The following is a 25,767-nucleotide window of genomic DNA, read 5'->3' as shown; positions in this document are numbered from 1 at the left end:
GGAGTAATATAGTAAATGGCATTTAGTAGTATGTACTATACTTCATTTAGATGTGATATGTTGAACATACATGATATGCATGTGCATGTATGAATGAATGCATTATGCATGGGCATCTGTTGTTGCCAGCATGATGTGGTGGTCCTAGTCAGAGCTGAGTCAGAAGCGGTGGATGCCATTCCGCGCTATGGGTGGATGCTGATGATGATGGTGGATGATGTAAGCCATGCCCATATCCTTTATTATCTCCTAATCTTAATGCATCATGCCATCTCAATATTAGGTTATTTCCATGCCATTATTAGAGGTGGTGTAGTTTATTTCATGTCATTTTCATGGTATTTAGATAGTTCTTTATGAACAAATTCTGCTTAACTATTTATGTTCATCCCTACACCTAATTACTTTCCTATGTATTGAATTTATGTTAGATATTTTGGGTCATGATGAGCTTTGTAGGGATTCATTCATTAAATGCGATATTTTGAAATATTTTACTTCATTGGATAGGCTTGTTATATTCTTATTTAAGACTATGTTATAATATGATATACTACTATACTTTTCTACTCTGATAAGTAAATATAAAACGATATTAAAGTGGCAAACAAAGGTAAAAATTTACGAGCTATGGAATATTAGTATAAAGCATTTCAATACAGAAACAACAAAATCAACATATATACAAAGTATGATTTATGAAAAACACTATAGAGAAAAACAAGATGCACGAAAAAATTAAAGAGATAAAAGTTGTTTCGATATTATCTTCTCATCCCATCAAAAAGAATATAATAACCACAGATAACAATAAAACATAAGAGATAACATTTCATATCTAAACATCCACTTAAACCAATCCCCAATCCATGAAGAATATATAAAACGATATTAAAGTGACGAACAACTGTAAAAATTAATGAGCGACGTAATACCAATATAAAACATTTTAAAACAAAAACAACAAAATCAGTATATATACAAAGGATGATTTATTCAAAATTACTATAGAGAAAATCAAGATGCACGAAAAAAAATAAAATTAAAGAGATAAAAGCTGTTTCGATATTATCTTCTCATCCCATCAATAAAAAAAAATTGATAACCACAAATAACAAGAAAACATAAATAGATAACATTTCGTATCTAAACATCCATTTAAACCAATCCCCAATCCATAAAGTATATATAAACGATATTAAAGTGGTGAGCAAAGGTAAAACAGACAAACGACATAGTACTAGTAGTAATAAAACGTTTCAAACCAAAAACAACAAAATCAGCTTATAAAAAAAGATTGAATTAATCAAAACCACTGTAAGGAAAAACAAAATGCACGAAAAAAAAACAAAATTATAAAGATAAAAATTATTCAATATTATCTTCTTATTCCATCAATTAAAAAAATCTGATAATCACAAATAAAATAAAATAAAAACATAAGAGATTACATTTCATATCTAAACATTCACTTAAACCAATCTCCATTCCATAAATATGTTGACCTGAAAAAAAGAATACCAATCCCTGAAAATGTTGACCTGAAAAAATATTGAAAAAAAAAATCATTAAAAACGTTGTGATACTTGAGTCTTATTGATCGAGATGTAACATTGTGTGGTATACAATGAATATTATGATTCATTTTTTGACCATTTATATGAATATTCGTGGTAAAGTTAATTCAACATGTGTATGATTAAATGCATAATTTTTTTAGTAGAGGGATACAGTCATATATATATATAGCTTCTATCGCTATAGTTAATTCAGTTATTCTGTATGAATAAAAGTCTTCTTTTTTCGTTTTATTTTATCATTCTATTTTATATTTATATAAATATTAAGTAGATTATATATTTTTTATTAATTAATTTCAACCATACTATTTTATTATAAAATTATTATAAAAAATTAATGTTTATTCTATAAACCTTTTCATATCAAGAAAATGCCATTTATTCTAATTATACCTCAAACCTCAAAGCACCGAGAAAGATCTGAAAAATTAAGATAAAATTTTGATGTTAAAAATTCAATTTACCCATCATTTAAACTAATCTCCACAAATCATTAAAGTAATAGACTATAATTAGCAATTATGAAAAATTGACATTTTTTTATGAGTGGGACATTGAGTTTTTTGTAACTGTGTTCTATTTTGCTTTTCTAAGTCACCCAATAAAAAAAACTACTTTTAGTGATTTTTGCATAAATTCGAATTAGGAATTTGTCATTTTGCACTTTTATATTTTCGTCCAGCTGTATGATTTTAATTGTTTTTAATGTTTTGTAGATCCATCTCCACTAATATTTAATATGGCTTAGATTCAAACGTGGAAAGATAGAATTAATAAAAACACTAAAGGCCCTTTAGAGATAAGGCATCTCCACTAGTATTTTATTTTATCTTTTATAATTTATAGTAATATTTTCCAATTGTATATATTATATAGGGTGTTAATTAATTAGTAATTATATACACATAATTCTGAAATATAAAAAGTAGGTGAGTATAGAAACAAGAAATCAAAGTTGGACTCCACTTATTGTGTTTGTCTCATTTGTAGTGAATAGCATTAATTTTTGAGAAATTAATATAAGTATTGTTGATATGTAGTCTATAATTGTCTTTACCTTTTTTTATATTTAATAATCTACTAACCGTAGTCATCAAATATTATAAACAAAATCGAAGACTAAGTAAGTTGTGAATTATTTCTCTTTGAACTTAAAGAAGAAATGAAATTTTAGATTCTTAACTATAATGATTGTGGTCAATTGGTCATAATTTATTAATTTATGAGATAGTATAAAAGAAAAATATAGTATCAAAAATATGAAGATAATATTTTATATGTATATATGTTGCGTCTTGAACTTCAATCGCTGCGTGTGTTTTCTAAACTTCTACAATCGTGTGAGATTCAAATTTTAGTTTCTCATTTTTGTTTTCATACTGCTAGTTATCTTCCAAATTCGTGATCAAAGAGTTAGATTTAACATAAATCAACTACTATGGAGAAAAAATAGTACTCTCTCCATCCGTCATTAGGAGTCACATTTCATGATAGCACGAGTTTTAAGAAATATTAAAAAAAATGGTAAAAAAAGTTAGTGGAATAGAGATCCCACTTGTATATATTAGTTTTAAATAAAATGTGAGTGAAATGAGTTAGTGGAAGGTGAGACCCTATTACCATTTATGATAAAAGTGAATCAGGACTCCTATTCGCGGACGAACTAAAATGACAAGATGGGACTTCTATTCGTGAACGGAGGGAGTATTTATTATAGAGTATATGTAAAAATTATATTTCAATGTTGAAATTGAACACACTGAACTGAAAGATCATTGTATTCACAATGAAATTAACCAAACTTTAAACAAATGAAATTGAAAAATATCTGTTCCTCATGTGATTTGAATTCCAATGCTTCATTTATCCAATAAAGAGATACATCTACCGTTAATCTTTGTGATTGAAGAGGTGTTACAAAATGAAAGCGAACATTATAGTAATAGTACAAAATCAGTACATAATAGAAATAACAGAAAGCACAAAAACAATATCTATATACATAAGAAATGTTTTATGCAAAACTACTACTACTACTAAAAAATAAAGAACAAAGAACAAATATACATAAATAAAGTAATTAAATAGAAAACACATCTAGACGTTATCCGTCAATCTCACCCAACACAACAACTCCAAACCAAAAGGTAAATTCTAAATAATAATCATAAAACACATGATACATATCAACCACCAACTTTTACACGAGAGACTACAGAGATAAAACACACGAAACATAGTAAAATTATTACAATTATATTAATATTTTTCAAACCAAAAAAAAAATCCATACGAGACATGTTTTCAACTACACATAAATAATTTAGAAAGCAACATTGCAACTATCGTAACTTTCTATATATATGATATTTCTATCTCGATTTCGTTAATTTGTGTGAATGGAAATGGAGAAGTTTCAATCAACTTTTATTATGATTTGTTCGTCATATTTTGAGTGAGTGATCCGTCTTCATCACACTCAATTAATAAGAATTGCAACTGCCAATTTGTTACATTCAATTATTGTATCAAATAGACAAAGTCGTGACAAAGGCCACCACGCAATATTTTTTTTAGCTTTCTCATGCTTGCCAAATTGCTCCTCTAAAAAAGTTTTTTCATGGTTCCCATTTTTTTCATTAACATAGCATGATTTAGATATATATAATTCAAATAGTCTCAAATATTTTATAACCGTCCTGATAAATATGCAACATTTGGTTTTCGGCACGAGATTTTATACAGTGTTGTTGTTTTGTGAGTTAATGAAGAGAGAGTAAAGTAAAAGAGGAGAAAAAATAGAGATAGTGTTATTTTCATTTTAGGAAATGCTTCATTTTTATTGGGATGACACAAAAAGAAAAAACGTTTAATTTCTAATGGGACACGGGAAGTACTAGTAATTAAAGTGACTAACTAGAGAAATCAAGGCCGTATTTTCCCAATTATAATGATTTTCCCATCAAGGCAAAGAAACAATCGTTTTTTTACTATAAATACATGTCATTATTTTAGTGATATGTAAAAGTATAATTATATTTATGACATAATGTTTTCAGCCAAATAAAACGTTGTTATTTTGGGTTGTATACATTTTAATCAAAACAGTTAAAATAGAATTTTCGGAGATATTAATGTATTAGACGACGGCCGTCACATAAAAAGAATTTATAATATCATTAGTAATAATGATTAAAACAATTGCATGAATAAGACATTTGATTTTGTCCAGATAGAAAATAAGCAAAAAATTGAGGACTGAAGACCAGACCATTTCTTAAACTTCACATGACTTTAACTATTCCTAATATCATTAATGTTTCGAAATCTGGATTGTTTATTTACTAATCAATATTGATCAATATACAAGGATCTTTTGAGTAAAAATAATTTGTTACGTATTCTTTAAAAAACTAATAGTCTTATATAGAGGTAAATACAAAAGGTTTATTCAATATTTTCCGGAACGAGAATTATATACTCTATGTTACACACTAATTGCACTTTCTATTACTTGTATATAATTGAAAATTGCAACTCTAGGAGTGAAGATAATTACATGACGGAGCACCCGTTTGGGTTCTCATCACTGAACATGTTATCATTCGCATCCGCGCTCAAGTACGTAGGCGGCGGCAGAGGAGGCCCGCCCCGCCCGGCCATGTAGTAGCCCATATTGCCACCACTTTCATGACGATGCATGTCATAATCCTCATGTCCATACATCACCATGGGCATGGCATAGTGCGTTTCTGGATTGTAACTATTATGATACTCCATCTTGCTCGTCTCCACCTTAGTTTCGGCCGCGGGCGCTGCCACTGGTTTCGATTCGCCTTCTTTTTTGTCGCCACCATCCTCTTTTTTCTTTTCACCACTTTCTTCCACGATTTTGCTTTCCTTGTCTTTCTTTTCTTCTTCTTTGCCCTTTGCTTTCCCCTTCTCTTCTGTCTTTTTCTCTGCGGCAGGGGCGCTGTCGTCTTTTTTTGGAGGAACGATCTCAATTCCTCTTTTCAGCTTCTCTTTTAGATATGTAACCAAATCATTTACGTCCATTGTTCCGATCACAATGATCAGATCCTTTTGTAGATCAGTTGTTACTGAGTCAACACCTATGATCATGAAATAATTCCCCATATTATATCATACAACATAAAATATAAACGAAGAGCAAAATATTATTATAATTATTATTATTTTAACTTTTAGTACTGAAAAAATGTAGGGGCATCGATCGTGATAAAAGTGACAGGGGTCAACATTTGGAATTCGAATTAAATTTTTGTCAAATTCGAACCAATTTAAAATTTTGAATTTTGTAATCTATAAATTTGAATCAATCCAAGTACGTAAAATTAGTTTTTCATAACTAAATCTAAGCCGAGAAAAAATCAGAAATATCCAAAAAAAATGAAATATAAAATAAAATATTTTAATTATTAGTAATTAAACATTTTTAATATAAAATTAATTACAAAATAATTAAATATATTAAATAAAATTTGAATTTTGTTTTCAAAAATTAATTGGATCCAAATCGAAAATCCGAACGGAAATCAACTTTTTGATTAGGTCCAATTCATTCATTCGGATTAATAATAGAGAGTAGTAGTAGAAATAAACAAATAAAAATGAAATAAGATAAGATTACCAAACTCACCTTCAAAATTCTTAATTATAATCCTCTTTATTTTATGCGCGCATCCGTCACAGTGCAACTTTGTTTTCATCATCACAGTGCTAACAACAGCCTGAAAATTATAGAACCACAACATAAATAAACATATAAAACTAAATATTAAAATATACTCCAACATTAACACACGCAAAATCACAAAAAATAACATATTTATACAATCTATCTTATTAATAAAGTCAAATACTATTAATTAGGAGTACCTTTTTGGGCTTGCCAATATCATCCTCTGCTTTCTTCACCTCACCAGCCTTGTTGTCGTCGGGCTTGGGCTGAGGGGAGATGAGCTCCACCTTCTTCATGGTCTTCAGCTCGACTTTCTCCCGGAGCCAGCTGGGGTCCACATTTCCCGTCACCGTCAATTTCTTGGTGTCAAAGTCGGCCTTCACCGTCTCCACACCTTCACAAAATGGACCACACCACACCGCAATTATTTCTCCGGTCCCTACTTTGGCTTATCATGTCTGCTACTAAACCCCAACACCAACTCTCGATTTTGTCCCATCATCTAAGTGTATTAATTGAAAATGTCTAATTTTTTGCTAAAGCTAGCTGAACTTAAAATAAATGGTCGGTTTGGTCTAATCATTTGAACGTGGTTAGCTATAGAACATGAGAACTTTTTTTATTGAAAACAAATGAAAGTGAATTATATTCATGAGACTGACTAAAATAGAGAATGAATAAGATTCTTTTTTGCGTCTCAAGCGATTGAATTTAAATTTTTCTTTTTTTCAAATGAATTTGAATTGATTGTAACCAACGGTAAATATGTCAGTTGCTTAACAAATCCGAAAAGTTCTACTTTAGTTGCTACCAAATCAAGAAAATCAACAATTTTACATACATCTTCTCGATAAGGTTTCTATGTATTTTAATAATCATAGTATTATCTTATTTGACATATAAATGAGGAATTTCATCATTAAAAAATTAAATAAAAAAATTGGTAGAAAAAAAAATTATTAACAGCACTCGTGTGGCCTATAGTTGGTAAAAAGCTAATTAATCACTAAAATCTACATTTCACCAACCACACGATAATTGCAATATTATTAAAAACTCTCACCTAATTTTTATTCCACTAAAAAAATCATCTAAAATAAAATAAAATGAATAATTATTAGTACCTGGTAAATGGCTGATGGATCGCCTCACTTTCTTGGCACAGCCTTGGCAATGTAATTCCATCTTCAACACCACCGTGGTGGGGCCCTCTTTTCCCTCTCCGCCGCCTCCCGCCGCCGCCTTCTCTCCTTCATTGTTTTTCTCAACTTGCTGAAAACAAACTCACAAACACACACTCAACACAATGATTACAAAACACACACACTCACCATGAAAGATTAATTAATTACCTCGCCCATTTGCAGCAAGAATTGGGATTTTTATTTGATTTTTTGAAGGAGTGAATATTTGTTTGAAGAAATAAAATGGAGGCAATATCTGAGATATATAGAGCTTGTTTTTGTTTTTGTGATGAGGTGATGTGGGCCCAGGGAATTTTTTTAAAATATGATTTTTTTTGTGTGTGTGGAAATTAAAGTGTATGTATTAAACTATTAATGTATATGTGGTATGGTATGTGGTATGTGAGGATGTGAGTGGGATGGGATGGCATGAGGCATCAATCATGATGACGTGAGATTGGACTTGGATGACTAGAGCCATGACCTCTTGAATTTTCCATTTTAGATGAGTGGGAAAAGAAATTTAATGTTCTAATTATGAGATTATATATCTCATTAATTAGATTATGCCATGATGTGAATATTTTATTTGTGTGTATTGTCATTTAGAGAATGATATATCTAACACTCCATTTTCTATGAAATATAATTTCACATTCTCACGAGTTTTAATGCGTGATTACTAAAGTGAAAACAGAATAAGAAAATTGAAAATGAGATTATTCTTTAATGAATAAAGGGAGCATTCTGCATTTATGTAGTTATGAATTAATAAAATTGTGTGACTGCCTAAGTATGTACAAGAAAACACATATTCTTTCTGTTTCACAAAAATGTGCTTTCTTTCGTTTTTAGTTTGCGTCATAAGAGTTTGCATTTTCTAATTTTAGAAATTGTTTTTTCTCTAATGAGGTGGTATTCATTCTCCACTAACAATACGTTAATTACTTTTTGTTTCAGTTCTCTCTTATTTTATCAATTATGCATTTAAATTCGTGCCCAAACAAAAGTATACAGTGAGATGGAGAAACTATAATATCAATTGTTAAATAGTAGTATTGTGTACTGCATATATATGGAATATAAACCAAATGAATTCTCATCATGATAGACTAGTTTTTTTTAGAATATGTTGTTATGTTTAGTTTGTAACATTGGTACTTTAATTGAGAAGTCCGACAACTCATTGTGGTAGTACGGAAAGGAGCTATTCGGGACCAATCGGGTCATTTCCAAGACAACTTGTTACAGTAACCTAGGGAAAACAGTTAGTCGTAACCAATGAGGACGTTAACCTTTAAGGGAGATCAATTATAGCGAACTCCAATGCTATAAAACTTGTATAATATGGTATATTTGATCCCGAGGCTTTTGACCAGATCAGACATTATCACTTTACTGTTTGACCAATTCGCACACACAAATTTGGACTAAATATGATAGAACTAATAGTGTGCGTTTGCTAAAAACCCTTTATGCAAATCTATATAACCAATAAAACTCCAAAATACATGTCCTCCAAAAAAGAAATAAAAAGGCCACCAATTATGGACCTTAATGCAGGGATGATTGGATAGGCAAAGATAAAATAATTTAAATTTTTGATCTGGAAGGTCCTAGCTAGCCAATCAATTTCTTAGCTGTGTATATTTCGACTATTACAGAAAATAAAGAAAAAGAAAAGATAATTTACAAAGGAGATAGTGTTAACTAATTGAAGTAAGATTTTGAATTAAATTTTTAATAGATAAAATAACAATAAAAGTAATTACTCCATATATAATAATATGATCCAAAATTTTAAATTTAAATTAAAAATTGCTTAGTAAATTAATTCAATAATAAACTATATTATTGTTGTTGTAATTATAATAAGATTTTTAATGAATAATTAACTGTTATGATAATAATAATAATAAAAATAAAAATAAAATTTAATTAATATAATCTCAGAAAAAACATAATTTGATTATTCCAATAATACTATGTAATGTACTAAAAATAGCAAAATGGAAAAATGAAAAAGGAAATACTAATTAATGTGAACTACACCCCATAATACTAGTTTCATCCCTATATACATATGAAATAAATAAATAAATTATCATAATATTGATGTTTGAGTTGATCTCCCTTTTTATCACGTAAGATGCCTTTTCTATGGCTGGAAAACTAAAGGAGAAATTGCTTTTCCTCAACGCAAAAGAATGACACTGATTTATTTTGTTTTCTTGTAAAAAATTGAGCATCATCACTACAATATTTCAATAATTACATAATGCCAGCCAACAATATTACACATTTTATTTTGTAGTTTTTTCTAATATAAATAGTTAAAGACATTCAATGGCGTTTTCAAAGTACCACGCAATACTAAATACAAATTAATTAAATTAAGCTCGTAATATATTTAGTACTAGTATAAATGTGAACTGAAATATGCCAAAGTCAAAAATATCTTCAATTATGTCACTTCAATTAATTGCGATGCTTATCAAGTAATATAAAAGAAGACATAATGTTATCAAAATGAAGAAAAACAATGCTACGTTTTGCTATTATTAGAAGTATTTTCACATCTATAGCAAAGAATTTCAGTTAGGTGGTATATACATATTTTTGGGGGAGAATTCACTTAAGTTTGAATTAGGTTTTCTAGTCGTGTTGAATTTAAATACCTAAAATTGGATCTATCAATTGACTTCAAAAGGTTTTTATTTCCATAATCTTTCATCTTAATGTATTTTCTAGATTCATTTTACTCACACCCAATCACATGTAAAGCTTTGTCAAACTTTTCATGAGAAAATAAACAGTACTAAAAACAGCTTTATAGAATTGTAAATAATTACATAAGTTTAACTAATAGAAAAACTATTAGAAATGAGCCACTCACCCCTTTAAAGACCTCATAAGGGGGAGAGTTATCCATCCTTATATAGAAGGCCTCATAAGGGGGAGAGTTATCCATCCTTATATAGAAGAGATAGGATCATCACCAAGCCGATGTGGGACAATATATTAGAATTTTAACACGCCCCCTCACGTGTGGGCCGGAATGACACATCGGACTTCTATCACGTGGGTAGGCAAGAGAAGAGATAAAGAGATAAACCATCATCGACTTGGGCCCTGCTCTGATACCATATTAGAAATGGGCCACTCACCCCTTAAAAAGTCTCATAAGGGGGAGGGTTATTCATCCTTATATCGAAGAGATAGGATCATCACCAAGCCGATGTGGGACAAGATATTAGAATTTTAACAAGAACACATAAAAACAAGCTTTATTTCTAAAATTACCGTACACATATTTCTCTAACTAAAAATGTATCGTATTGGATGAGACAAACCAAAAATAAATATAGGACATCTTCAATAAAATTGCCTGAGTGTGTTAAGCTAGCTCAAGTAATAAATTAAAGGATGAAATGACTTAATTGTTTCCCGAGAAAAAAAAAATGGAATAGTAAGTAATCACATTTATGGCATGTTTGGTAGGGATAATAACTCATTTTTGCTCATAAAATTTCATTCCCATATGAGTTATCACCCCTGCATAAGTTTTGGGTGATAGGGGTGATAAGAAAATAATTAGCCAATTAGATGCTTATCATATTAAGTTATTAACCACGCGTACTCTAAAGCTATATCTTTTGGCATAAGTTTTAAAAATAAAATAAAATAAAACAAATTCATGCATGTATATAGTACTAATACCTAATTAATTAGTTAAAAAGCTTCAAAATAACGGCGGCGCAGCCTCACAAGTCACGCACGCCCGACAACATGGCTGTTAACTTGTTATTGACAATTAAATAAATTTGGGCATTTAAAGCAGTAGTTCACAGCTTTGACAAAAGGTGTGACAATAAAGTTGAAAAATACAGGTTGTATAGTATGATATTTTGATTATTTTCATTAAACATACTAATAATAATCGAAATTTGATTTCTTTTTTTGGACATGAACTTGAGTGAGTCATAAACATACAACGCAAAAAGAACTTTTTTTGTGTAAAAAAGTGTGCGACACATGAATATATATTAACATAAAGTGATGGAGAATCTATTTGTAACTGAAAAATATACAAATAAAGTAACGGAGAATCAATTTGTATAAGTTGCAACTGAAAATTATACTCCCTCCAAAATTTGTCACACGGTTTTCTTTGTCGTCGTCCCTAAAAATTTATTACTTTTTACTCTTATTATTTTTGACAGCGGATCCTATATTCTACTAATTCATTTTCATTAATATTTTATTACTATAAAACTAATATATAAAAGTAAGACTCACATGCCACTAACTTTTTCAACCCACTTTCTATTACTACAGTTCTTAAAACTCGTGGTCAAGTCAAACTATGTCAAATTTTTAGGGACGGAGGTAGTATTCATAATTCAAGAAGATGTTCAAATTTGTCAGGTGTCTATATTCATAAACATATAAGCATATAACACTGATATCTTGCACGTTTTATAAATTCCTATTGCGAGCACCATCATCAATTAGTTTGGGGACACTTCTTGTGAGCACTATTTATGTCTAATCGAAGTTATTGAAATTTTTTCCTCTTTTTATTGTTGCGGTCCCATTATCAAATTTAAAAGATTAAGTAAAAATAAGAATTAAAAATTTTTGATACCAAATTAAGTATAGTAGTGAATCATTGGATGGGATAAGTTAATTCCAAAGTTTAATTATAAGGGGTCCATATATCTCAATCATAAATTCGTGGCTACCACAGCCCAATGAAGCTTCTATAATTCTCGAGATCCAATCAATTTAATTTATTTTGTAAGCATGTAGTTTGTTTAAAAGTTTTTGGGTTTATTTTATATAATGCTACTTGGTAAGTACTCGTGTGATGTACGGTTATGGGCCCTCTAACAAATAATGCACAATTATTGTGCATAACTTTTACATTCATTTTGATAATTCGGTGCTCATATAGTACTACTATATAAGTATACCAAGAAATTTCAACTAGTATAATTTTGGAATAGACAAGAGAGATATATGACTATAATTCTTTAAAAGTTGGGGCATGTCAAGGTATCAAACAATGGATTACTTGCCGATAAATTCCTAAATCCTAGCATTTTTTTCTATTTTTGCATATTAATTTTAAAATTCCCATGTGAATTATTCAATGTTTAATTTCCTTTCACTTTATTTCTGAAGTTTCAACTACTGCAAAGGATTCCGGTCAATATTCGCGAGAGCACATCCCACCAACTTTTTCAACTCACTTTCTATTACATTTTTTTAAAATCCGTGTTAAGTCAAACTGTGTAAAATTATGTGGGACGGAGGGAGTATTTGAGGAGAAAATGAGAGATTGTCTAAAACCAGTGTGACAAAAGTTTAGTAATTGATCGACCCAAAATTGAATTAAACTAGAAATTACAAAATAAATGTATATTGCTGAAGTTTGGGGCCCTTCAAATATGGGCCTTAATGAATTGTATTGAGGCCCATAATACAACCCAATCCAATGTGCTCGTGGATTCGTAGCCTATTTTGTTTTTCAATTAATCATAAATTAACATAATATTTCACCAAATTTGCAATTGGAATCTTCCTATTTTTAATGTCACAATCACACCAACCCCCTTTTTTTTCCCCTACAAGTTGCAATGATGTTGGAAATAGTAGAAAACAGAATAAAATAACACATGTTCATTATTTTTTCCATCAAAATTATAAGGAAAGTGTAATACACAAATTATTATACTAAGTACTAGTACTAGAGAACACAGCCGACCTTAGCTCAGTTGGTAGAGCGGAGGACTGTAGTGTGTGCTGATATCCTTAGGTCGCTGGTTCGAATCCGGCAGGTCGGACTTTTACACTCTTTTCTGCGTTTATTATTATTTTAATGGATTTTTCCTACTTTAATTTGGAAATTTGCACTTTTTATATCACGATTAATATTCACGTAATAGACAAACTCATATAACAATAAAATAATTCGATATTATCAAAGCAAGAGTCCTATTATCTACAAATCCACTGTTAAAGATCGAACTAGAGATCAAATTAGGGTCATCCATTTTCTTAAGCTTGTGGTTTGGATTAATTTACAATTAATTTAATATTTTATTCAATAAATTATTTTTATTTTTCTTTTATTTTTATTTTTTATTTTTTTAATTATTATTTTTTAAAAAATTTATTATTTTTTTTTATTCTTTTTTCTTCAATAAAAATTTTTCGGAGTAAATAATGAACTAAATGAAGTATGTACTGAAGTAATTTTGACATGTTATTGAAATACATTAATGATACAACAAATTTTAGTGTTAAACGTTAAGCGGTAGTAATGAACTATATTCAATAAATAATGAACCAAATGAACGTTAGTAATGAAGTAAATATGACATTTTATTGAAATACTATGTTAAACGTCAAGTAGTAGTAATGAACTTATTACTTCATTCCGTTAGTTTATTACTTCATTACGTTAGTTTATTACTTCATTCCATTAGTTTATTATTTCATAATGTGTTATGACATAATTATCTTTCAGTTGAAGTAAATTCGATATTTAATTAATGCGAAATATTACTTCATAACATACATTATATGACATTTTATTGAAATACAATGTTAACTGTGTTAAACGTCAAGCAGTAGTAATAAACTTATTACTTTATTTCATTAGTTTAATATTTCATAATGTGATATGACATAATTTTTTTTAATTTTTTTTTATTCAATAAAAACTTGCTGGAGTATATAATGAGCTATATTCACTACATAATGAACTAAATGAACGTATGTTATGAAGTAATTTTTCGCATTCATTACCTACCGAATTTATTTCAACTAAAAGATAATTATGATACATTATGAAGTACTAAACTAATGGAATGGAGTAATAAACTAATAGAATGAAGTAATAAGTTCATTATTACTGCTCGACGTTTAACACATTTAATATTGTATTTCAATAAAATGTTATATTTACTTCATTACTAATGTTCATTTGGTTCTTTATTTATTGAATATAGTTCATTACTACCACTTAACATTTATCACTAAAAGTTGTTGTATCATTAATATAGTTTAGTAACATGTTAAAATTACTTCATAGCATACTTCATTTAGTTCATTATTTAGTAAATATAGTTTATTATATATATAAAGCACCAAACGTGTGCCTAAGTCTAGACACTAAAGGAATGCAATTAATCTGACATTTAATTTCATCTCATTATTTAGTAAATATAGTTTATTATATATATAAAGCACCAAACGTGTGCCTAAGTCTAGACACTAAAGGAATGCAATTAATCTGACATTTAATTTCATCTCTCTCGGGTAAACACATATAATATTCTATTCGAGTTCTCTGCTGCAAATTGTTGAATGTAACTTTATATTTATTCAATAATTCCCAATATTCATCAATTAAGCTTCATAAATGTAAATTACTATAACGAATTAAGATAAATTGCTCCTACTTAAAAAAAAAACCATAAAATTTATTAAGAAATCTTGTAATTCAGATCAAGATTTCACCTAAATCAGAACCGCTCATATCATAGTGTGAAACAATTCACAAACAAAACTCGTGTAAAAAATTAAAATAATATTTCAGAGAAAACAATTCCGCTTGGTGGAGCCAACGCCATTGCAGCTGTTTACCTGCACACCTCTGGAAAACGAGTCGCCCTCTTCTCTTGCAACGACCTCGAAGAAATCCAGCTCGAAGAGCCTTCTCTTGCATGTGGCAGCGCGGTGTCTCTTCTTCGGCGCCGGATGGCACCGGAGGACGGCGGGGATCATGTGCCGCGGAGATCTCAGCGTCTGGCAACCTTCTTCTCCTTCCCTCCTGCAAATTTCTTCGTGATTCAGATCATCTCTGCCGATTTTGGATGTGGAATTGTGTAATTTAATAATTGGTAGCCTAAATTCGAGATCCGCAGACATAATTGATTCGTTTATTAATAATCATCATATGTGAATAATGCATAGATGAGATTTGGTCTCTAGTTCGGTCTTTAAAAATGGTTCGACATTGATCACAACTCATCCAGAAATTTTGATAGTTCAATTTTATTTGCTCATAGAGTTCCTCCTATTTAGATCCTAATGAAATTTAGTACTGCAATTCCTGCTATTAAATTTAGTAACTGAAGATGGAATACCAAAGGAGTAGTTATTTGAGATAAATGTTTAATAATTAGAATAATAAAGGAGTGGTTTTTTGAGATGAATGTCTAATCATAAAAAATTTCGATTTTCATGAGTTGACAGTGATTAACAGGGGCGAATCTAGTGTATGTATAAAGGGGCAATTGCCCCACCTGAATTATCCATTTATACAAAGATATATAGATAACATCATTATAATATGCGTATTTTGTATTACCTTTGCCCCCTTAGTATTTTAATACAAAAATCTTCGTAGCCTCATTAGGAAAAAAATGAAAAGTAAGACATGTAATCAGGAGTAATATTTAATAAAACCTAGTTATTTTTTGAAAAAAAAACATAAGTTATTGAGTGTGAAAGACCTAAACATGAGTCTTAGTTCTAGAACTTGTAGAGAAAAAAGCAAAATTGTTGGGAAAATATACAAAGTTCTTTATCCGTTTTTGTACAATTTCCTGGGAGTGAAATTGGTCGACCTTTCAATTACATCTAAATCTGTCATTACACTTAGACACTAGTTTGCAAAATCTCGTCAACTCATTCATATCGTCTTAAATTTCCAACTCCATACGTGATCCTCATGAATCAGCAATGGACGGCCTCTTGTACCTCCACATATGTCACTGCCCCTAGTCACTTGCTTACATATTCTCTTCCGCTCATTTATATCGTCTCAAATTTCCATTATTTCTCCTACCTCTCCCAAATGCCATGTCAGTGGTCTTCTCACATACATTACCAATCCCATTAATGAAAATAACCAAATGTCACACTATGAGGAAAATTTAAAAGTAGGGGTCTTATTGATCACACAAAATAGTTTTTTTAGTTTGAATAATGTTGTTAGTATTTATATGTAGAGATTTGGAAATACAATAACCGACCTTAGCTCAGTTGGTAGAGCGGAGGACTGTAGTATCAAACCTGAAACCCTTAGGTCGCTGGTTCGAATCCGGCAGGTTGGATTTATTTATTTATTTATGAAAATAGTAGTAGTAATTAATTTGTTTATAATTTTTTATTTTTAAAATACTGATTTGATGAGATCATAAGATCAAGTCTTCTCAGCTAGAATTCGCCAAACGAGGGAGTCAATCGGTTCACCGTGAACATGGTAAGTCTCGATTTTTCTCAATCGCCTCCGATCTCAATCTCACCGCACGATTTTCTCATTGTAATTCCTCCGATTCTGCAGGTTTGCATTGCGTGTTTATTGCCGTTGTTTCTCGTCCCAATCGTCAATTTATTGCCGGTCATCTTCGATTTGATCATGGTATGTTCAATTTCTGCGATCTAGATTCCGATCCTGTTTTCGTGTGACTAAATTGATCTGATTTGGCCGGGGATTTTTGTTGCAGGCGAAGGTTTACGGATTGTTTGGGTGGGAGTATCGGAAGCCGGCGAGACCTCCGGCGGCTTGCCCTATTAGACCCTCCGCCGCCAAAACTGCCGCCAACGGCTCAGTAAGTAGACTGCTTTGTTGATTATTGATTTCTGATGTCTTTTATTAGGGTTGGGGATGTAATTTTGGGGCTTTTGCTTACTCTTTTGACTTTTCCTTTCTCTTAATTGATGCACAAATTGAACATGAAACGTAGTTACAAAAATTTGTTTGATTGGCAGAACACTTAAATTACAGTAGCTCGCTGGCATTTGCTGTGTAGCTACTTAGCAATAAGGTATGTGAATCTGCATTGTAAGTCATGATTCACTCAACATATTAGGGGGTTGATAAAAATGATATCAATTTCATGAATACCATGTGTGCTGGTCATTATATTCGTGTGTATCCAGAATAGGGAGTATCGTTTTTTACGTATTGGTCCTTGTGGATTATGGTACGAATGAGTATTTGGATCATGCTGCGGAAATCGCAGTACGTATGACTTTGTCCTTGCTTCTGTATATGATTATAACATCTAAATGGGGCGTGTTAATTGCTCGAAATCTTAATTTAGATGATTGAGGATGTTTCATGTTTACCTTCCATAAGCAAGCTTAGTAGAACACCTACATTGTTAGTTCATCTCGAGGAGCTCGGAGTTTCTACCTGGCTATAGTTGTTCAAGAAGATTTCATAATTCGACTGTTAAGGGGTGTGTTAATTGCTGTCAAAATCTGAAATTTGGATGCTTGGGGTCGTTTCACAACTCGCGTTTAACTTCCTTAAGCAAGCTTAGTCGAACATTGACATTGTTAGTTCATCTTTAGGAGCTGAATTTCTACCGGGCTATAGTTGTTTAAGAAGTTTTCATGAGTCTACTATTCTTTAAATGGTGCCATTGCAAAACTGCATTATTGCTTTTAGAATGTGCATTTCAATTTTGTTTCGGTTAGCATTGAATTGTTGAATAAAGTAGGATGTCGGTGTAAAAGGTTTCAGGGAAGGAGGACCTTGCTGCTGCTACTGCCGATTCGTCTCCAAAACCAATTGGAGTTGATGATTGCAAGCAAGATTAAAGATCAGCTATATCTTTGTGTAGACCACAAGTGAGTTCTTTTGGAGGCATAACTTAAACGTTGAAACATATGTCTATAGATATTTTCCTACTGCACTACATCGTGAATTCTTTCGGCCTAATATAAAAGATACTTGCACTGTTTCCTTGCTGTGACTTGTAAATATCTTTGTGCAGTTTTATTGCCCTTCCGAATATTGATACTTCATTTCTTCCACTTACTTTTAGTAGCATTGTAGAGATTTTGAATCCATGCGGAGATCATGGATCATTGGCAATGGCCTCAGTTTCTGTTTGTGTGTCTGACGTCGCAAAAAGTGAAAACTATTATGTTGTGGTGGTGGTGGTGATGGTGCGTGTGTTGTTTAGTTAGTGGAAACCGCAGCCACTAATTTATGCATTGAATAAACCCACGGTACAGTAGCTCGTACCCGGTGCTTATCTGCATCTTCTTCTCTCTTATTTAAATGGGGGTTATGTATGGATGAGAGAAATTAGAATATTTTTCTTTTTTGATGGTTTTCCATTTACCCCTTGATGACTCGATCCTTGGCCCATTAGATGAAGGAGAAACGTCTTATCAACTAAGTTGCGGTTCATCATTCTTTAAAATATCCTTTTTTTTTTCAATTACGAGGTCCTTGATGTTTTTAAGTTATATGACTGGAACATGCACAAAATAAATGAATCAATGTCTAAGATTTATTGGAATGCTAAATATGTCATTTTTAGGGGTAATTATACTTTAAATACAAAGTATTTTATCAATATTTCAAATTGGAATAAAAAAATTTAAGTAAATTTAAGTTTACATTACAAAATGTTTTACTTATTATATTTTAAGTTAATACATTTCATTTAACACTTTTTAACGCCGTTAGTTTTGAATTTTTTTAAACCAAAAGTTAGAGATATTAACAAAAAAGTCATCATTCTTCACCACTGAAATACGAAAGAACTAAAAATTTCCATTGAAGAAATAAAGTGAAAAAAAAGTATCACTACGAAATTCTCCATCAAAAAATCAAATATACTTTGTTCTCAACAATATTTATAAAGATGTATTACTATTTTGAGTTGAAATACATTAAAAATTAATGGAAAGACATTATTTTTGATAAAAAAATACTCCTTTAGTCTCATAATAAATGTGACATTTTCTTTTAGTTTGTCCCATAAAAAATATCACATTTTCTTTTAGAAAAAGTTCTTTCTCACACATTAATATAAATATATTATTTTTCCTCTCTCCTTAATACACAAACATCTTCTAAAATCTCATGCTATTAAAAATTTATCACTTATTTCCATTTTTGTCAGTGTTCAAAATTTGTCACATTTCACTTTTATCATTTTGGTCAGTGGACCTCGCATTCCACTAACGCATTATCACCTACATTTTATTATAAAACTTAATACTCCTTTTATCCCATAAAAGATGTCTCACTTTCTTTTTTAATTTGTCCCTATGTCACATTTTCATTTTTTTTAAAGTTCTCTCTCACATTAATTTAAATATTACTCTCCCGTCTCACTCAAGATATCTAACATTTTTAGTGACACGAGATTTTAGAAGAAGTTGTTAGGTGGAGTAAGTAGAGAGAAAAAGTAATTGAATATTTTAATAAACAGAAAGGAGAAAGAGATTTATTTCCAAATATAGAAAGTGAACATCTTGAATGAGATAGACTAACAAGGAAAGATGAACATCTTGAACGAGACATGGAAAGTTTATTTTGTCTTACTTAGCACATGAAACAAAATCTTCTAAAATCTTGTGCCATCAAACAAGTGTGAATGTGACATCTTTTATGGGACGACAAAAGTATATAAAAATAGGATTTAAACATTCTTTTCAAATAATTTAGTTGTATTGTTTTAAAACATTGATAAAATAGAGTATTGTATTTTGTATGGCTGGTATAATTATCCTAAACCATGTTGAGCACACAAACAAAGAAAAGAAATTGCGGTAGAGGTTTCTGGGTGACGTGGCAGAAAGTGTAAACCAGTAGTAATATTGAAGTGGATTGAATTGAAATTGATTTCGGACCACACGAAATCCCACCTCCAATTTGCATTATCCCTCTATCCCTCCAATTGATTTCGGATTATCCAATATACATGTATCTAGTTGGAGTATTAATTAATCAATAAAAAAGGAGCTCACAATTCACTTCAACTCCAGCTGCGCTTCAGGTTAGTTGTTTGCCTCAGTTTCATTCGTTTTCTGTCACTGCACACAACTTGTTCGATGAAATGTTTGTCAGCATGCTTTTATGGTTATGGTTATTTTATGTGACTCGGTTTAATTTAACCAACTATTTTAATATTAATTGCAATTGATTTCAGAGCACACCAAATTCTACCTCCAATTGATTATCTAATTCAGTTGTGTTTCACTGGAAACAGATAATGGCCGTGATGAAAATGTCATCCTCCGCCGTCTGTAACTTAAATGGCTCTTCGCGGAGGCCTCTGCCGCCTAGGCCTGTATCTCACTCCGCACGACGTCGTAGGTCCACTTCCTCTGCCGCAGTTCGTGCCCTTTCTTCTTCATTTCTCGCTAGTGTTGCTATTTCCACAAAGCTCTCAACTTTACGCCACAACCAGAAGAGGGGGAGCTTCTCTGTCATTGCCATGGCTGCAGGTATCTCTCTGTGTGTGTGTGAAGTGTATAACTGCTGCAATACAAGTCTGCTTTATTTGATTGTTAAGTAATTGAGGTACATAATCAGCAAAAGTTAAGTGAATTACCCGTGAATTGCGTATTTAGTTATTTTCCTTTTCTGTTGCTATCAACTAATGGTCATTTTTCAGTAATGTCAAGTGAAAGATGAATAACTGTGTTATAATGCTCTGAACTCGAATATAGTGGATGGTCTATATTGGGACAGCATGAATTTTACTGTAATTTTCCTAAAGGAAATGTGCTGTGTGATTACGCAGTTATGATTTTCATGTTTTACATTCAAAATCCTAAATACATGCTTATCATCTTTACCAAATTTGTAAATGATTAATCTTATCTGATTCGTTTTTTTTTTAAAATATGTACTTTTCTTTCTTTATAGTAGACTAGAAATTACCTGCATAAAGTGGATTTAGCCTAGTTAACTACTTGTTATCATAATGAATGGGCTATTGACTTGCAGATGAATTTTTAAGATTAGTATACTGATTATGTGTGAGTGAGAAATATCATAACTTTTATTTACTTTTCAGGAGAGGAGAAGAGAACGATTCCATTAAAGGACTACCGCAATATTGGAATCATGGCACACATAGATGCAGGGAAGACCACCACTACTGAAAGAGTCCTGTACTACACTGGTAGAAACTACAAAATCGGTGAGGTGCATGAGGGAACAGCAACTATGGACTGGATGGAACAAGAACAAGAAAGAGGGATCACTATTACCTCTGCTGCAACAACTACCTTTTGGAACAAACATCGGATTAACATCATCGATACTCCTGGCCACGTTGATTTCACCCTGGAAGTGGAGCGGGCCCTCAGGGTTTTAGATGGTGCAATATGTTTATTTGACAGTGTTGCTGGTGTGGAGCCTCAGTCTGAAACTGTCTGGAGGCAGGCTGATAAATATGGCGTTCCTAGGATATGTTTTGTGAATAAGATGGATCGGCTAGGAGCAAATTTCTTTAGAACTAGAGATATGATTGTGTCGAACCTGGGTGCAAAACCACTGGTGCTTCAAATCCCAATTGGTGCAGAGGATACTTTTAAAGGAGTTGTGGATCTCGTGAAGATGCAGGCAGTGGTTTGGTCTGGGGAGGAATTGGGTGCAAAGTTTGCATATGTCGATATCCCAGCTGATCTTGTAGATTTAGCTCAAGAGTACAGGGCTCAGATGGTTGAAACTGTAGTTGAGCTGGATGATGAAGCTATGGAGAACTACCTGGAAGGAATCGAACCAGATGAGGCCACCATTAAGAAGCTAATAAGGAAAGGAACTATCTCAGGCAGTTTCGTTCCTGTTTTATGTGGCTCGGCCTTTAAGAACAAAGGTGTCCAGCCTCTACTGGATGCTGTCGTAGATTATTTGCCCTCTCCTGTGGATTTGCCACCAATGAAGGGGACAGATCCCGAGGATCCAGAATTGGTTCTTGAGAGGGCTGCCAGTGATGATGAACCATTTTCTGGATTAGCTTTCAAGATCATGAGTGATCCTTTTGTGGGGTCTCTTACATTTGTTCGGGTGTATTCTGGGAAGCTTGAATCTGGCTCCTATGTGTTGAATTCAAACAAAGGGAAGAAAGAGAGGATTGGTAGACTCCTGGAAATGCACGCTAACAGCAGAGAGGACACTAAAGTAGCCTTAACCGGAGATATTATCGCACTCGCAGGTCTAAAAGATACCATTACAGGAGAAACGTTGTGTGATCCGGAGAAGCCTGTTGTTTTAGAACGGATGGATTTCCCAGATCCTGTGATTAAGGTTGCAATCGAGCCAAAAACTAAAGCTGATATTGATAAGATGGCAGTTGGCTTAATCAAGCTTGCTCAGGAAGATCCTTCTTTCCACTTCTCACGTGATGAAGAAACCAATCAAACAGTTATCGAAGGAATGGGAGAGTTGCATCTTGAAATTATTGTTGACAGGCTCAAGAGGGAATATAAGGTCCGCTTCTCTGAACTAATTATCCTCTCATCACAAAATATTTTCTTGCTATATGGATATTTGCTTGGAACATATTGCATTCCAGTTCACCTTAGTGGTTTCATTCAAATTTAATATCATTTGTAGGAGTTTCCTACACAATCTCAGTTCTTATTCACTTCCAAAATCTTATGTCGCATTAGGTGATAAGATATGCAATACCCAATGTTAGGAGTGGGAGCTGAGATGGGCAAGAATAAGGCAACACGAACAAATATTCTATTCTATAATTCTATTTGTATACTTCAGGAGTAGGATAAATTTTAAATCATAGTTTCTTAAATAATAGTTGAATCCAGAGTTGCAACTAAAATCCTCATACCATGCACAACAAAGTAAACTTTTGGGTTTTTTTAAAGTGTTCCTGCAACTAACTTTGCTCTATATATTCACAAAGGTTGAAGCCAATGTTGGAGCGCCCCAAGTCAATTATCGGGAAAGCATTTCCAAGGTCACGGAAGTCAAGTATGTGCACAAGAAGCAATCTGGGGGTGCAGGTCAATTTGCGGATATCACTGTCAGGTTTGAGCCACTAGAAGCAGGTAGCGGGTACGAGTTCAAGAGTGAGATCAAGGGAGGTGCGGTGCCGAGAGAATACATACCAGGTGTGATGAAGGGGTTGGAAGAAAGCATGCCGAACGGAGTGCTGGCTGGCTTCCCTGTGGTTGATGTTCGTGCAGTATTAGTCGATGGGTCTTACCATGATGTTGATTCAAGTGTTTTGGCATTCCAATTGGCTGCCAGAGGAGCATTTAGGGAAGGAATAAGGAAAGCTGGACCTCAGATGCTCGAACCAATCATGAGGGTGGAAGTTGTCACGCCTGAAGAGCATTTGGGAGATGTGATTGGTGATCTCAACTCAAGGCGAGGTCAGATCAACAACTTTGGGGATAAACCAGGTGGCTTGAAGGTACGCGTCATGAAGTTTTGTACCCTATATCTCATATCGCTGCAGACGGGACAGTTAAATCCTCAGCCACTTCGGGACAGTTTGGTAGGGAAGATAAATAAACTAAACATGATAAGAGCACACATTTTAGGTCAATTTTGTTCATATAACTTCAAGATAATGAGTCATCTACCCTACCAAACTGCCCCTTAATGTTTAAGATGTATCTTTGACAAATCTCAGTTGTAGTTTCTTCTGAAGCGTCTTTGTGATCAACTGGGTCCAGTTGAAAATTAACCTTGTTTTCAACCATGTTTTCAGGTGGTGGATGCCCTGGTGCCTTTAGCTGAGATGTTTCAGTATGTAAGCACTCTTCGAGGAATGACCAAAGGGCGTGCTTCCTACACTATGCAGTTGGCCAAATTTGATGTTGTCCCTCAACATATTCAGAACCAGCTGGCCCAGAAGGAGGAGCCAGTTGCTGCATAATGCTATTTCTGAGATTGTAGGCCGCACCGGACTACAATGGAAAATAGGATTCTTTATGCAAGGAATGAGTGCAAGATTACTACTGTGACAACATAAGGTTCAGTTGTCTGTTCTATTGTTGAAGTTGCCAAAACATTTTTGTTAGATAAGGCATTGGAGGGTTTACGAAGTATCCATGTACAAATACATTGGTTTTTTTAATTGAAGATCAACTATTATAGAAGATTATTGAAGATACTTGCGCTGTTTCCTTATTACAACTTGTAAATAGTTTTTATTTCCTTGCCCCTAATCTTGATACCTCATTTTATTCCACTTACTTTTGGTAGCATTGTAGAGATCATGGATAGTTGGCGATGGCTTAAGTTTGTGTTGGTGTGTTTGATGTCTCAAAAAGTGAAACCTGTTGCTTCTTGTTGTGGTGGTGGTGTGCGTGTGTTGTTTAGTTAGTGGAAACCGCAGCCACTAATTTTTGCATTGAGAAATTGGAATATTGTTCTGTTTTGGTGTTTCCATTTACCTCGATCCTCGGCCTATTGGATGAAGGGAGGAACGTCTTATCAATTAAGTTGCGGTTCATCGTTCTTTAGAATATCTTTTTTTTTTTTTTTAAGTTACAAGATCTTTGATGTTTTTAATATTGAAGTTGTACTTTCATTTGTAACTCTTTTCGATGACGATTTCAACTAGGATAATGATGAATCTCTTGCGTCAAATAAATTCACGTATAAGCATAGAGCTGATGATTTTTGACACAGTAACAAAATATGACATGAAGTACTACAAAATTAATGAATCAGGGTTGGGGTTTATCATTTTTGTGTTTTTATCATGTTATAATTTTTAGTTAGGTTTTGGACTTTGGTTGAGTTTAAATAACTTGTTAATAAGAATAATAGTAATCTTTATGCTTTTTTATTTTGTGAGAGTTAGGATTGTGTTTTTGCTTTTCATATGGCGCATTTATGCCTTCTTTCATCGTCATGACCACCTCGACAATGTTGTTGGGTCATATCTCCTTACATCTTAATCATTTTGTGTTATTATTGTGTGTTGTTGAATTTATGTTATTATCGTGTCATGTCAACCTCGCAGAGTTATGTTTGGATTTAATGTAATAAATCAGATTATTGTACTAATAGATGCTTTCTATGATGAAAGTCCAACAAATAATTCAAAGTGCAGATTTGAAGACTAAGAATCCAAATTTAATTTGGATATTACAAAAACAAAATAATGACAAGTGGGGTCTTAAATTAAGACTTGCAAATTGCAATACCAATAGAGGTTATTTGCAGCCGCCCACTTGTAATCTTTCGACCAATCAAATCACGTGCTTTGACTTTTAATTAAATCCAACCTAATTACGTTTTAATCACACGGGGTTAAAGAATCCCATGTTGAGATTAATCAATTATAAAAACCCCATCAAGCTGTAAAACAAACAAAACACATGTACCTATTAAAATAAAATAATATTGTGACATGAAAATGTTTTTTGTCCTTAGATTATTGGCTCATGATTAATGATTGTTTGTTTTCATTACTAAAATTTATGCATATATGCCAAGAATTTGATGGGCACACAAAGCAGTTTACTATGTAACCAAAAAAAT

At 32.2% G+C, this 25,767-nt stretch overlaps 3 protein-coding genes and 2 non-coding genes across 6 annotated transcripts; 4 read left to right on the top strand and 1 right to left on the bottom strand.

The window, feature by feature from the left end:
• Positions 1 to 5,007: 5,007 nt before the first annotated feature.
• Positions 5,008 to 7,782, bottom strand: LOC125216111 (heavy metal-associated isoprenylated plant protein 6-like). Its single transcript, XM_048117737.1, has 5 exons — positions 7,635 to 7,782; positions 7,407 to 7,554; positions 6,480 to 6,676; positions 6,241 to 6,331; positions 5,008 to 5,692 (listed from the first exon to the last, which is right to left on the bottom strand). Exons 1-5 carry the CDS (start codon positions 7,641 to 7,643, stop codon positions 5,136 to 5,138), a joined length of 1,002 nt encoding a protein of 333 aa, XP_047973694.1. The 5' UTR covers positions 7,644 to 7,782; the 3' UTR covers positions 5,008 to 5,135.
• Positions 7,783 to 13,231: 5,449 nt separating this feature from the next.
• On the top strand, positions 13,232 to 13,315 carry TRNAY-GUA. The gene is given in 2 exon segments: positions 13,232 to 13,268; positions 13,280 to 13,315. It is a non-coding gene; the product is annotated as a tRNA-Tyr (tRNA).
• Positions 13,316 to 16,511: 3,196 nt separating this feature from the next.
• TRNAY-GUA lies at positions 16,512 to 16,597 on the top strand. Its single transcript is given in 2 exon segments — positions 16,512 to 16,548; positions 16,562 to 16,597. It is a non-coding gene; the product is annotated as a tRNA-Tyr (tRNA).
• An 82-nt stretch (positions 16,598 to 16,679) lies between these two features.
• On the top strand, positions 16,680 to 18,308 carry LOC125211901. 2 transcript variants are annotated; one of them, XM_048111861.1, is made up of 5 exons: positions 16,680 to 16,746; positions 16,828 to 16,905; positions 16,991 to 17,095; positions 17,256 to 17,311; positions 18,009 to 18,308. In XM_048111861.1, the coding sequence occupies exons 1-4, from the start codon at positions 16,744 to 16,746 to the stop codon at positions 17,262 to 17,264; spliced, it is 195 nt and encodes a 64-aa protein (XP_047967818.1). In that variant the 5' UTR covers positions 16,680 to 16,743; the 3' UTR covers positions 17,265 to 17,311; positions 18,009 to 18,308. The 2 variants fall into 2 exon arrangements, with proteins under 2 accessions (XP_047967818.1, XP_047967817.1); XM_048111860.1 differs by lacking the exon at positions 17,256 to 17,311.
• A 1,822-nt stretch (positions 18,309 to 20,130) lies between these two features.
• LOC125213229 (elongation factor G, chloroplastic) lies at positions 20,131 to 24,388 on the top strand. The gene is made up of 5 exons (XM_048113652.1): positions 20,131 to 20,290; positions 20,504 to 20,741; positions 21,317 to 22,734; positions 23,171 to 23,683; positions 23,984 to 24,388. The coding sequence occupies exons 2-5, from the start codon at positions 20,507 to 20,509 to the stop codon at positions 24,149 to 24,151; spliced, it is 2,334 nt and encodes a 777-aa protein (XP_047969609.1). The 5' UTR covers positions 20,131 to 20,290; positions 20,504 to 20,506; the 3' UTR covers positions 24,152 to 24,388.
• The last annotated feature ends 1,379 nt before the right edge of the window (positions 24,389 to 25,767 follow it).

This window comes from Salvia hispanica, chromosome 3 (genome assembly GCF_023119035.1).
Source record: "Salvia hispanica cultivar TCC Black 2014 chromosome 3, UniMelb_Shisp_WGS_1.0, whole genome shotgun sequence".
Taxonomy (NCBI): Eukaryota; Viridiplantae; Streptophyta; class Magnoliopsida; order Lamiales; family Lamiaceae; genus Salvia; species Salvia hispanica.
The sequence above is the reverse complement of the archived record's forward strand: the minus strand, read 5'-3'. Positions and strand labels throughout refer to the sequence as shown.